A 14,262-nucleotide genomic window follows, 5' to 3' on the forward strand; every position below is an offset into this window, starting at 1 on the left:
ATCAACTCAAAACACCTGCAAACGTTTCCTGAGCCTTCAAAATGGTCTCTCAGTTTGGTTCACTAGGCTACACAATCATGGGGAAGACTGCTGATCTGACAGTTGTCCAGAAGACGATCATTGACACCCTTCACAAGGAGGGTAAGCCACAAACATTCATTGCCAAAGAAGCTGGCTGTTCACAGAGTGCTGTATCCAAGCATGTTAACAAAAAGTTGAGTGGAAGGAAAAAGTGTGGAAGAAAAAGATGCACAACCAACCGAGAGAACCGCAGCCTTATGATTGTCAAGCAAAATCGATTCAAGAATTTGGGTGAACTTCACAAGGAATGGACTGAGGCTGGGGTCAAGGCATCAAGAGCCACCACACACAGACGTGTCAAGGAATTTGGCTACAGTTGTCGTATTCCTCTTGTTAAGCCACTCCTGAACCACAGACAACGTCAGAGGCGTCTTACGTGGGCTAAGGAGAAGAAAAACTGGACTGTTGCCCAGTGGTCCAAAGTCCTCTTTTCAGATGAGAGCAAGTTTTGTATTTCATTTGGAAACCAAGGTCCTAGAGTCTGGAGGAAGGGTGGAGAAGCTCATAGCCCAAGTTGCTTGAAGTCCAGTGTTAAGTTTCCACAGTCTGTGATGATTTGGGGTGCAATGTCATCTGCTGGTGTTGGTCCATTGTGTTTTTTGAAAACCAAAGTCACTGCACCCGTTTACCAAGACATTTTGGAGCACTTCATGCTTCCTTCTGCTGACCAGCTTTTTAAAGATGCTGATTTCATTTTCCAGCAGGATTTGGCACCTGCCCACACTGCCAAAAGCACCAAAAGTTGGTTAAATGACCATGGTGTTGGTGTGCTTGACTGGCCAGCAAACTCACCAGACCTGAACCCCATAGAGAATCTTTGGGGTATTGTCAAGAGGAAAATGAGAAACAAGAGACCAAAAAATGCAGATGAGCTGAAGGCCACTGTCAAAGAAACCTGGGCTTTCATACCACCTCAGCAGTGCCACAAACTGATCACCTCCATGCCACACCAAATTGAGGCAGTAATTAAAGCAAAGGAGCCCCTACCAAGTATTGAGTACATATACAGTAAATGAACATACTTTCCAGAAGGCCAACAATTCACTAAAAATGTTTTTTTATTGGTCTTATGATGTATTCTAATTTTTTGAGATAGTGAATTGGTGGGTTTTTGTTAAATGTGAGCCAAAATCATCACAATTAAAAGAACCAAAGACTTAAACTACTTCAGTCTGTGTGCACTGAATTTCTTTAATACACGAGTTTCACAATTTGAGTTGAATTACTGAAATAAATGAACTTTTCCACGACATTCTAATTTATTGAGATGCACCTGTATGTAATATATTTGTTTGTCTTTTTTAATAATCAAGGGAAGGGCATAGATTTTTCTTCGACATTGAGGGGGTTGCAGCGTGAAGCATTTTACATGTTTCTATTGATCATGGTATAAATATTGGGGGGTGTACTTGCTTGTGTTGATTATTGGGGGGGGTTCTGTTCCCCAGAATCAAGGGGAGTTTCAAATCTGTTGGGCTGTAAATCACGTCACCTCAACAGCCATTTGTAAAATGAACTTGAAACATCAGCGAGGTGTACAAACCCTCCTGAAAGAATTTATTTTTTTTTTTTTATGCTGGTAAGAAGAATTATGGTACAGCTCTTGAGTGTCACAGCTTCCATTTTTAACCCAAACTAGCGGTCAGTCTGAGCACATTTTCAGTCAAATTCCACCGAATTAGATGGGCCAATTCAGTCTTTTATCGCAGGATTCCTGTGGATCCTGAAAAAGTATTTTAAAGAGGTCTTAAATTTGGGGGCGAAAGACAGAAATCGTGATATGACCTAATGTGATTATCAAATTTCAAAAGAATAAGATTTAATTAAATGAATGCTTGCGCTGCATCCTTAAGAGTGAAAACGCGGCACTGTTGTATTTTCTCCAAGCACGCGGGGGCTTGTGAGTGTTTTCAGCTATTGCAGAGCAGTTCGCAATCATTAGGCCATATCGGAAATTTATGACAAGTAATTGCTAATGATCAGCTGTTGATGACGATGATATAGTGTTGAGGAAATATGACAATGTTTACTTTTAAATGTTTATATTGTAATATGTTGTAGATTATTGTAGGAGTGCACATTTTATTTCAGCTTAACTGTTTGAATGAGCAGCTGGGAACAGCAGGGAAGCGCTTACATTTCAAAATAAGAGTCCCCGGTGTATTTCAGCCTTTAAAGTTAAAAGGTCTGCGCTATGAATCAAATCTTTTTTTTTTTTTGTCCTTGGTTATTAGTATTTTGGTTGCACCATAAACTGCATATGGAATTTAATTCAATTTGTAGCCTCTGTCTCACCCTCCAAATCAAAGGGTGAAAAGACTAAGAACATTTAATGTAGGCTACTAATTTTAAAAACTTTTGGCAGATCAACACATCATCGTATCAGCAAAATCCAGTATTGGACGACCTCTAAATTTATGAATTTATTTATATAATGGTACATAAACCAATTTTAATGTGATATATTTGTGGAAAATATGTGAGTATTTTAAACTTTTTTAGATTGTGATTTTAGTGGGTTTGTTTTGGTATGGGGATACAGTATTAATGTGATCTGTTCAGGTCTTGAAAATGGTCTTAAAGTCTTAAACCCTGTGTAAGGACTTCCGCTGTCTAAGTGTCTGACTTCCCTCACAGAGCTGTATGAATTTGCCATGGACAATGTAACCTGTGAATTTGAATTTCCTTTTAAATTTAAATGAAGGCAAATTATGCCAAGTTCTTCTCACAGGATTGATTTTCCTATGAATGTGACTTGGCTCATAAGCTCATCTCAGGGCTAGAAAGAGTTTCAGTTTGTTTGGGTTGCAATAGATTTAGGCCTTGATGCAAGCTGTAGGAAATTAACCTACGTTTGGTCTTATTAGATCTCAGAGCTGATTGTTTTTTGTCTGCCAAACAAAGCGTCAACCATGTTTTTGTTCATTTGAAAAATACTTGTTGATTCAGCTGCTGCATCATTGTGTAACCAGTGGTGCACTGTAGGTCAGGCACTTTGTGTGTGTGTGTGTGTGTGTGTGTGTGTGTGTGTTGTTGTTGTTGACCAATGACAAACTGAAAGTGTGGCTGTGAGTCATCAGTCTGTGGTCTGCTTTTGTATCAGAGCCCATGAGGAATGTTCTGGGAATGTTTGCACAAACTTACTGGCTTCACAGAATCTACGCCTGAAGAATTCTGCAGAAAGCACCGTAGATATTTGCAGAATTCAAATGCCCATTATTCATTAAATTCTACATATCCCCCACCCCATGCATATTTGTTTGTTTTAATTATTATAATAAAAAAGGTTTTGTCTTTCAGCTACCAATAAGAGGATAGTAATCTCAGCTCCCTTTTCCATATTAGTAAATCCAAATAAAAATTTGATTTCAGAAAATATGAAAGTGTGCAGATTCCATGTGGGCTTAGCGTTGAGGATTCCTGAATTCTCAATTCTCATGTGGACTTAGGAACCTCTTATGTGCTTCTCATTAGAATTTTTTTTATATATATTTTGCGGCGTGTGCCACAAACAGTCCTTCATGACAATGCGATTGAATTTTCATAAACAAGCTTGACAAGTGGAGGCACCTCCGCTGTCTCTCTCTCTATCCCAAAATGAATGGGGAACTCATAGTTAACACATCCCATGTATAATCACCTAAATTAGAAAGTTTCATTATATGACCCTGCTCGATTTAAAGATGGATCTTATCTGCCTGCACATGACATTTCATCTGTAATTATTGGTGCAATAACTGAACATTACATGATATGAAAATCTATTACGCTTATTTCACGGTTTACCATCTGTTTGTCTGTGTTTGCATAAAGTCATAATGTTGCATCAGACATTGTTACCACACACATACTGTAAACCAAACTCCTTGGTCCTAAATGCATCTGTGACTCTAGTGCTCAAGTCTGGTGCATTTCTGTGCTGTCTAAATTAGGAATGTTCAGTAAAAACTGGTTATTAAAGGAATTTTGGTTGCACAATGTCTGGGATTTTATTCAAAGAAGATAAATAAATTGATTTAAAGTATCTTCCGATTTAATTTATTGGCTTTTTTTCACACTGGGTAAACTTTTTTTCGGGATTATCATTTTCCATGATTAACACTGTTCATACATGTTAGTTAGTAAATAATCCTCCATAGTATGGTGCCAGGATTTGTAAAACCCTGAGTTTTTTCAAGATTTGATTGAAGTTAATAACATTTTGGAAGATGATTTGAAGTACAGCACAAAACAAGCAACTTGCAACTTATTTTAAAAACTGCTTTTCTGTCTGTGGAAATGTTGCTTTGTAAATCCACTCTGGTTGTCTTAGTTGTTTAAAACTGTGACTGTGAAAATTTTCCTTTTGTACCAAAATTGTAAAAATAAGTGTTCATCACTTGCGTTTACACATCTGCGGTCACTGTTAATGGTTTGTCTCAGATGAAAATTTCTATGACTGTATAAATCAATGAATAGTTAATGAGGTAACATTTTAGACTGGCGTTATTTTACACTGTATACTTCTGGCAGTGCAGTTTGTGGTTTGCACCTCTTGGCTACAAGAGTGAAGAGTTGCTTAACTCAGGGTTAAATGTGACCTTAACCCCGGGTTTAAAAAGATCATGTTTAGGCATAGTTTGAAAAGCCTGTCTCTCAAATGGGATATCCCTTTCTCTGTCTGTATCTCTTGTCTTTTTTCCTTCCCTCTTTCCTTCCTTTTAAGGGAATACCTCGGCCAGACTATGCACTCCAGTCAGCATAGAGGCACTGGAGAATGAGCACATTGTGATGAGTTTGGCTGTTTAGAGTTCTAAATTTAGCCTAGTGGGCCCTCCCCCCAGGCCCCACCTCTGTTCTGTGAGACTCACAGTATGGCCTGACAAGGGAAGGCGGAAAGAGAGCTGGAGTGGGTGCTGTGCCAGGAGTATGCAGTGTTTCCCACAGGATTTTGTGAGACTGTGATGGGTGGACCTCAGACACTGTAGGGGGTCCGGGGGCATGCTTCCCTGTAAGAACATTTTGTACATTTTAAAGTTAAATGCATCAATCTGGTGCACTTTGAGAGCAAAATTAAGGGGCTAGAAGGGGCTATGAAGAACTTTGTGCTCTCGTAAACAATTTTGTGCTCTAGTAGTAATTTAATCATATACTCATTGGTTGTATAGATATGAATGGTGATGACATGGCAAAAATGTCACAACCACAAAGCATGGTAAATGAGACTTTAACACAGTTAAAAAACTGAACTGAAAATACTCTGACCTACTGCGCCTTTCTCTGCTGTCAAAATCACCTGCTGTCCCTCCCTCAGGGGAGGCTGTCTCCCCTGCTGCCCCTATGGGAAGTACCTATCCTGCTGTCCCTCTGAATGTCTGTCCCTCTATGAGAGTCAGCTGAGGCTGTCTCTCCTGCTGCCCCTGCTGTCTCTTCTGCTACTTGGAGAAGGTGTCTCTTCTGCTACAAAGAAACAAGTAACGTTAAAATTCCACTGTTACTCCAGTTTATTTCTTGACAAATCATGGGTACAAACATTAAGCTTAAAACAGTAGCGTTACTTCAGCTTGATTAGTTAACATTACAAATATCCTAACATTACATGATGAGCCAACTTGCTTCTCAGATGCTGAAAATAGTTACGCTGTCATAGCCACTGGTAATAACATTAGATAATTATCTAAAGTTAGCTAGCTAGATATAACATTACATACGTTATACTTTGTTTTTCACGACAAGCAGCCGGATATGTCGGTCAGCATAAGCGAGGAGACTGACAGCTAACGTTGTTAGCTAACGTTAACCTAACTTGGCTAACGTTAGATTAACGTTAATTATACATTTACATTTATTCATTTAGCAGACGCTTTTATCCAAAGCGACTTACAAAAGAGGAAAACATAAGCGAATCATCTTAGGAGACAGTGGTATGAAAAGTGCTGTATTACAAAGTATCACTAGCATCATAATAGTATTTAAAATGGAATAAAGTGCAACAGGAATTTATTTTATTTATTTTTTAATGACTGGTTAAGTGCTCATGGAAAAGATGTGTTTTTAGTCGTTTTTTGAAGACAGAGAGTGAGTCAGCTTCACGGATGGAGTTGGGAAGGTTGTTCCACCAATGTGGTATGATGAAGCTGAAAGTCCGGGAAAGTGTTTTGGTGCCTCTTTGTGTTGGTACAACAAGGCAACGCTCCTTAGCCGACCGCAGGCTTCTAGTGGATGCGTAGCTCTGCATAAATGATTTTAGGTATGCTGGAGCAGATCCAGTGACTGTTCTGTATGCCAGCATCAGAGCTTTGAATTTGATACGTACATCAACCGGCAGCCAGTGGAGAGAGACAAGGAGTGGTGTAACATGTGCTCTCTATGGTTCATTAAAGACCAGACGTGCTGCTGCATTCTGGATCATTTGGAGGGGTGTAATTGCACTTGCAGGGAGGCCTGCAATGAGAGCGTTACAGTAGTCCAGTCTAGTTATGACAAGTGACTGGACAAGCAGTTGTGTGGCATGTTCAGAGAGGAAGGGTCTTATCTTCCTGATATTGTAGAGTGTAAATCTACATGATCTTGTGGTCTTTGAGATGTGGTCTGTGAAATTTAGTCTGTTGTCGATGGTTACCCCTAGATTTCTGACCAATTTGGAAGGCGTTACTGTAGTTGCACCCAGCTGCGCGGTGATGTTGTGTTCAACAGCAGGGTTGGCTGGAAAGACGAGGAGTTCAGTCTTGGCTGGGTTGAGTTGCAGGTGGTGCTCCTTCATCCAGGCTGAGATGTCCGCCAGGCAGGCAGAAATTCGAGCAGTCACTGTGGTGTCGTTGGGCTGGAAAGACAAGTAGAGTTGCGTGTCATCAGTGTAGCAGTGGTAAGAGAAACCATGTGCCTGAATGATGGGTTCCATTGATGTTGTGTATATAGAGAAGAGAAAAGGCCCAAGCACTGATCCCTGAGGTACCCAAGTAAGTAGCTGATGTGGCTTGGATAACTCACCTCTCCAGGCTACCTTGAAGGACCTACCTGAGAGATAGGAATTAAACCAGTCAAGCACAGTTCCTGTGATGCCCAGCGAGGAGAGGGTAGAGAGTACGATCTGGTGGTTGACTGTGTCAAAGGCTGCAGAAAGGTCCAGCAGAATCAGGACTGATGATCTGGATTCAGCTTTCGCCCATCTCAGTGACTCAGTGACAGACAGCAGGGCAGTCTCGGTGGAGTGTCCACTTTTGAAGCCTGACTGATTTCATCCAGCAGCTTGTTCTGTGAGAGATGGGCAGAAATTTGATTGAAAACTGCCCTTTCAAGTGTTTTTGCCATGAATGGGATGAGAGAGAGACTGGTCTGTAGTGTTCTATTTGTGTGGGATTAAGTGCGGGTTTCTTCAGCAGCGGGGTTACTCGAGCCTGCTTAAATGTAGTGGGAAAAGTGCCTGTAAGTAGAGATGTTAATTATGTGTGTGAGTGCAGGTAGGATGGATGGAGAAATGGCCTGGAGAAGGTGAGAGGGAATGGGGTCAAGGGAGCAGGTAGTGGGGTGGTTGGAGAGGAGGAGTTTAGAGACCTCAGTGTCAGTCAGAGGAGAGAACATAGAGAGAGAAGAGTTGCATACAGGAGACAGGTGTTTGACAAGGTGTGTTGCTGAGAATGTATTGCTGATAGTTGTAACCTTATTAGTAATAAATGTGGCGAAGACATCTGCTGTCAGTGATGTGTCAGGCGGTGGAGGGGGAGGGCAGAGAAGTGTGTTGAATGTTCTAAACAAGCTGCGAGTGTCTGTGGTGCTGATGATCTTGTTCTGGTAATAGGAGGGTTTTGCAGATTTAACATTATCTGAAAAAGTTGCAAGCAGGGACTGATATTTACCTAGATCTGCTGGATCTTTAGATTTCCGCCATCTCCTCTCAGCTGCCCTGAGGTCAGTCCGATGTTCACGAAGGACGTCAGACAGCCAGGGGCTGGGTGGTGTAGCACGTGCTGGCCTAGAGGAGATAGGACAGATGTTGTCTAGACAGGTTGTTAAAGTAGAGCTTAGTGTGTCTGTGGCAGTGTTTACATTAAGCGTGGTAAATACATTTTGTGTAGGAAGAGATGTAGAGACAGCAGTGGAAAGGCGAGAGGGTGAGAGGGAACGGAGATTACGGCGAAAGGAAACCAATGGTGGAGTCTGTTTTAATGTAGATGGGAGGGTCATGTTGAATTGAACAAAGTAGTGATCAGAGAAATGTAAAGGAGTAACAAGAATATTTGAGTTGGTACAGTTACATGTAAAGATGAGGTCCAGCTGGTTGCCCGATCTGTGAGTTGCTGTGGTGTGTAGTTTTTCCAAGTCAAATGAGTCCAGGAGAGTATTCAGTTCAGTGGCCTGGGGCTTGTCTTGGTGTATGTTGAAATCACCAAGAACTACAAGTGGCCTACCATCCTCTGGCAAGGAGGACAGCAGGACATCCAACTCCTCAAGAAAGTTTGTCAGCTGACCTGGAGGACGATAGATGACAACAACATGTGTTTTTGTGGGTTGCATTGTAGTAGTAGCATGGAATTCAAAACTAGTATTGTTACATAGTGAAGAGTGTGTTGAAAAAGTCCAGTTGTTAAGAATGAGCAAACCTGATCCCCCGCCCAGTGTGAGTGAGGGGTGTGAGAGAAGGAGAAGTTGTTGGAGAGAGCAGCAGGTGTTGCTGTATCCTCTGGACGTATCCATGTTTCTGTCAGTGCCAGGATGCTGAGGGTGGACTGCGTGGCAAAGACTGGAATGAAGTCCGCTTTGTTCACAGCTGACTGGCAGTTCCAGAGTCCCACTGAGATGTTCACAGCTAACTGGCAGTTCCAGATTCCCACTGAGAAAGAGAGCGGAGCAGGTGCTGAAATGCAAAGTGGCCGTAGGTTGTGTGGGTTGCGTTTGGTCTTGCATCGATATCGTGTAAACGGTCTGTAACAGATAACAGGGATGTGCATGAAGGCATGTGTTATTCGTGAAGTAGACATGTTAGTATATAGAAGGAAAATAATAAAAGAGATACAATAACAAGATACTTAAGTGCTATGTTGAGTGGCGCCTTGTCGGTGTCCTTGCTCAGTGGACTCGCACAGGCAGACTCGCTGGTCTTTACCCAAGTAGGTCTTCACACGAGGGCTTTACACGAGGGCTACCACTTCCGCTGCCGCTTCCGTGTCAGCATTCAAGTCAAATATATACGCGACGATAATGAGCCATTCAGTGAAAAAGCAGGACACGCCTTAATGCTACTTGGCACAACAAAGCTAGTCAAGTGGTCCGCAGAAACTAAGGGTCGCACGAGGTGACAAGTGCGACTTCCGTGCACTGCAAATAAATTATGCTTCACTTTAGCAATAAATAATACCCTAAAACAAGTGAAGCACTGTTTATAAACACTAAAAACCACAATAGTTTTACACACAATGGACAATCAACGTTAAATCTAGCAGTGAATAACCTGGGACAAGTCAAAACAATATAGCACATAGACACCAACCTACGTATATAGCGACGCGAGTTCAAGACAGTAAACAAACAGCACAAGTCTAGCAATGAATACCACTCTTGAACAAAGTAAAACAATGAAATAAACACACTTACATGCAACTGCAGACTCCTGTAGATAGATTGCTTATCCTAATTATCAATAATAACTTCTGCAGTAACATTATCTGTTTGCTGTCGTACATTGATAATGATAAAATTGTGTTTGGACTAGTGGATAACTTCAGTGGATACTGTAACGTTAGTTAACGTTACTTACAGGCCCGGTTCCAGATCAAAATCATTCAGGGTGCTTCTAAAAATAGTGGGGATGCTCTGTATAAAGTGAAGATGTATCGTAATTACAAATTTTTTGATAGATTAAATCATGTTTAAATGCTACTAAAACAATGTAATTTTTTTTTTTTTTTTTTTTTAATGTACAAAACATTTATTGTTTTTTTTTTTTTTTTCACATGATCTGTCGCTGAAAATGCCTGCAGATTAGGACATACTGATTTGCAAAATCATACAAATTTCTATGTTTTGATGTAACATTTTGTGGGGTCACAAAATGCAGGGAGTTTTGTGTGTTTGCAAGGATTCAAGGAAATCTGCTTGCCAATTTACAGTATTAGTCTTAAATATTCAGTTGAGCAGGGGTGTGCAATTGTTTGGTACAGGGGCCACATCAGCTGTTAAGTAGAACATGGAAGAGAGAAGATAAAAAGTTCTGCATAGTTGTATCTTTTAAGTAGTATTGCACTCATGAACTCGATGAATGATGCACAGTTTTCTGAAGTGTAAACTGATGGGACCGTTCTGCGATTGCTTGAAGTTTTGCTGCTACTTTTCTATCATGATTCTAAAAGCATAATGTTTGCCGCAAAGTGGACACAGTTGTTTTATTCTCAAAACATTATCAACCTGTTCACACGCTCATGGGTCATGATCAGGGTCACGTCAATGGTTTGTTTGGCATCTCATTTAGCGCACAACTAAATAAAACTGGCTGCATGACACTGATAAATGAATACTGCCAGAGTAACATTCACATACATGTGTGAGGGACTTCAGCTCGCCACTCACCATTGGGAAGCGGTTGTGCATAATTTGTGTATTTTCTGTTCATAACAGAAGATACACGGGGTGGCCGACGTGCAAATTGGGTCGTATAACCCTGTTCGCTCATTTTTCGCACCCAGTCGGAAATGCCAGTAAGGGCTTGCCACGCGTCCGCGTAATGGGACAGAGGGCGATTTGGTTTGTTCATTGTATGATATAATGCGCTGATTACCATTAGGAAGCGGTTGTGCCTAATGTGTGGTGTTTGAAGAGGAAAAGTGGTCTTTATTGAAAAAGTGCATGTGCAACAAGCGCTGTACCGCCGACGCTGAGGCAGCAGGCGTGGGGTTTTTAGCCAGGCGCTGGCAAGAGACAGAGCGGGAACGAGCCGGTTGTGATGAAGTACTGCTCTGTTTTGTCATATAATGTCTCATAGCCTGCGAGTATTGCCGAGTCGTGATATAGCGCTTAGCAAACCTATCCACAGAGCTTTCGAAAAGGCCGACTGGAGACACCGTGCATTTCCATGAGGGTAAGCCAGATGTGATGATCCAAATCCACCAGTTGCCCAATGACTTGCTAGTGGCCCCTCACAGCGCTAAGTCTGTAGCAGCGCAGAGCTCTTTGAATGTCTCTGGATCATAGCCTTGCTTGTCCATTTGTTTGAGGAGCTTAGCTTGGAAAACTTGGAGTACCGCCATCGCGTGGAGTGCTGAACCAGCTTGGCCTGCCGCTGAGTATGCTTTTCATATAATGCTTTTCCAGTGTGGACGTCATTCAACACAGTTTGGAAGGATGGACAGGGCATGATTTCCATGGCCTGCTACTCGCCGGGCAGAGATGTGCCGCTACCGCCTCTCGCCTCTTCCACAGGGGGTAGCAGGGGGCATAACCTTTGTCTCCCCTATGGTCCACTTTAATGAGGAGAGGGGAATCGCTTTGCGAGCGAGCTGAATAGGGTGCGCGCCAGGATTTTGTCAGTTCGTTATTAACTTCTGGGAAGAACGGGGCAGATCTGCAGAACGCGGCCACTTGTCTATGTCCGGACTGCAGGAACCATTCATCAAGGCGAGATTTTTCAGGTTGGTCTGGAGGAGACCACTCGAGACAGAGCTTTTTGACCGGCCTTGAAAGGATGCGAAGCATTTCCTTGTCAGTGGCTCCTGCACGCTCCTCGCCCTCGCTGGGGGAAGGGGTGGCAACATCCTCCATTGACCACTCGGCAGATGTAACGACATGACATATCATCATTCCCAGCATCAGAACCGGCAAACGTGACGAGGCCATGCGCTCCTGCAGAGGGCCGAAGCTCATCACACACATACTGTATCGGCATAGATGCATTACATGGAGATTGAGGGGCTGGCGGGGCGTGTGCCGGCATGAGGTCCACCTCGCGGCGCTGCCGTGCCTCCTCGTGTGATCCCTCGGGTCACAGAAGAGGCGGTTGGGAGGGCGCGGGAGGCTGAATCGTCCTTCAGAACGAGGGTGATTTGTGAGCGAAGCATCTTGCCCTCACAGTGAGGGTAGTCTGTCTCCATGAGAGCTGTCTCAGCGTGTGCACAGCCCAGACAGCAAACACAGCTCTCATGCTGATCTGACGGCTGGATGGGTCCCTCGCATAAGGAACGCTTACAGAATAACATCTTTTAAAAAGATGCGAACACGTAAGCGGTTCTCTTATTTGTATTTATACACGCACACACTACTGGTCAAAAGTTTTGAAACACTTGACTGAAATGTTTCACATGATCTTAAAAATCTTTTGATCTGAAGGCCTATGCTTAAATGTTTGAAATAAGTTTTGTAGACAAAAATATAATTGTGCCACCATATTTATTTCATTATAAAATGAAAATTTTATAAAAAAAAAAACAAAACAAATTTGACCAAATAATAAAGAAAAGAAGCCAATAAGTGCCCAACATAGATGGGAACTCCTTCAATACTGTTTAAAAAGCATCCCAGGGTGATACTTCAAGAAGTTGGCTGAGAAAATGTCAAGAGTACATGTCTGCAAATTCTAGGCAAAGGGTGACTACTTTGAAGATGCTAAAATATAACACAGTTTTGATTTATTTTGGATTTTGTTTAGTCACAACATAATTCCCATAGTTCCATTTATGTTGTTCCATAGTTTTGATGACTTTACTATTATTCTAAAATGTGAAAAAAAAAAAAAAAAAAAAAAAATATATATATATATATATATAATAAAGAATAAGTGTTTCAAAACTTTTGACCGGTAGTGTGTGTATAATAAATATATATATATATATATATATATATATATATATATATATATATATATATATATATATATATATATAAATAAAATATCAGTTGAAGTCAGAAGTTTGCATTTACTTAGGTTGAAGTCATTAAAACTCATTTTATAACCACTCCACAGATTTTATATTAGCAAATTATAGTTTTGGCAAGTCAATTAGGACATCTACTCTGTGCATGACATGTAATTTTTCCAACAATTGTTTACAGACAGATTGTTTCACTTTTAATTGACTATATCACAATTCCAGTGGGTCAGAAGTTTACAAACACTAAGTTAACTGTGCCTTTAAGCAGCCTGGAAAATTCCAGAAAATTTTGTCAAGTTAGACAATTAGCCAATTAGCTTCTGATAGGAGGTGTACTGAATTGGCGGTGTACCTGTGGATGTATTTTAAGGCCTACCTTCAAACTCTGTGCCTCTTTGCTTGACATCATGGGAAAATCAAAAGAAATCAGCCATGACCTCAGAAACAAAAATTGTGGACTCCCACAAGCCTGGTTTATCCTTGGGAGCAATTTCCAAATGCCCAAAGGTACCACGTTCGTCTGTACAAACAATAGTACACAAGTATAAACACCATGGGACCATGCAGCCATCATACCACTCAGGAAGGAGACAAATTCTGTCTCCTAGAGATGAATGTAGGTTTGTGCGAAAAGTGCAAATCAATCCCATTACAACAGCAAAGGACCTTATGAAGATGCTGGAGGAAACAGGTAGACAAGTATCTATATCCACAGTAAAACGAGTCCTATATCGGCATAACCTGAAAGGCTGCTCAGCAAGGAAGAAACCACTGCTCCAAAACTGCCATAAAAAAGCCAGACTGCAGTTTGTAAGTGCACATGGGGACAAAGATCTAACTTTTTGGAGAAATATCCTCTGGTCTGATGAAACGAAATTGTACTGTTTGGTCATAATGACCATCGTTATGTTTGGAGGAAAAAGGGTGAGGCTTGCATGCTGAAGAACACCATCCCAACCGTGAAGCATGGGGGTGGCAGCATCATGTTGTGGGGGTGCTTTGCTGCAGGAGGGACTGGTGCACTTCACAAAATAGATGGCATCATGAGGGAGGAAAATTATGTGGATATATTGAAGCAACATCTCAAGAAATCGGCCAGGAAGTTAAAGCTTGGTTGCAAATGGGTCTTCCAAATGGACAGTTACCTCCAAAGTTGTGGCAAAGTGACTTAAAGACAACAAAGTGGTCATCACAAAGCCCTGATCTCAATCTGATAGAAAATTTGTGGGCAGAACTGAAAGCGTGTGCGAGCAAGGAGTCCTACAAACCTGACTCAGTTACACCAGTTCTGTCTGGAGGAATGGGCCAAAATTCCAGCAACTTATTGTGAGAAGCTTGTGGAAGG

At 41.6% G+C, this 14,262-nt stretch overlaps 3 protein-coding genes across 3 annotated transcripts in view; 1 reads left to right on the plus strand and 2 right to left on the minus strand.

Annotated features, from left to right (window-relative positions):
• The window catches only part of LOC127411583 (reticulon-4-interacting protein 1 homolog, mitochondrial-like), a 180,361-nt gene that overhangs the window by 48,559 nt on the left and 117,540 nt on the right, over nucleotides 1–14,262 (minus strand). The gene's annotated exons all lie outside the window — the stretch shown is intronic.
• Nucleotides 1–14,262, plus strand: part of LOC127411586 (chloride intracellular channel protein 4-like) — a 67,587-nt gene that overhangs the window by 18,292 nt on the left and 35,033 nt on the right. The gene's annotated exons all lie outside the window — the stretch shown is intronic.
• LOC127411589 (uncharacterized) lies at nucleotides 5,564–9,830 on the minus strand. Its single transcript, XM_051647287.1, has 5 exons — nucleotides 8,661–9,830; nucleotides 8,316–8,528; nucleotides 7,917–8,032; nucleotides 7,078–7,314; nucleotides 5,564–6,883 (listed from the first exon to the last, which is right to left on the minus strand). Exons 1-3 carry the CDS (start codon nucleotides 8,962–8,964, stop codon nucleotides 7,917–7,919), a joined length of 633 nt encoding a protein of 210 aa, XP_051503247.1. The 5' UTR covers nucleotides 8,965–9,830; the 3' UTR covers nucleotides 5,564–6,883; nucleotides 7,078–7,314.

The sequence above is a fragment of the Myxocyprinus asiaticus genome, chromosome 20 (genome assembly GCF_019703515.2).
Source record: "Myxocyprinus asiaticus isolate MX2 ecotype Aquarium Trade chromosome 20, UBuf_Myxa_2, whole genome shotgun sequence".
NCBI classification, from domain to species: domain Eukaryota; kingdom Metazoa; phylum Chordata; class Actinopteri; order Cypriniformes; family Catostomidae; genus Myxocyprinus; species Myxocyprinus asiaticus.

Coding starts and splice junctions, on each gene's coding strand:
- LOC127411589 (XM_051647287.1), bottom strand. CDS start 8,964: ATGCAAGACCAAACGCAACCCACACAACCTACGGCCACTTTGCATTTC. Junction 8,529..8,660: donor CACACTGGGCGGGGGATCAG/GTTTGCTCATTC, acceptor ATCGTCCTCCAG/GTCAGCTGACAAACTTTCTT. Junction 8,033..8,315: donor GCTGGACCTCATCTTTACAT/GTAACTGTACCA, acceptor TATCTCCTCTAG/GCCAGCACGTGCTACACCAC.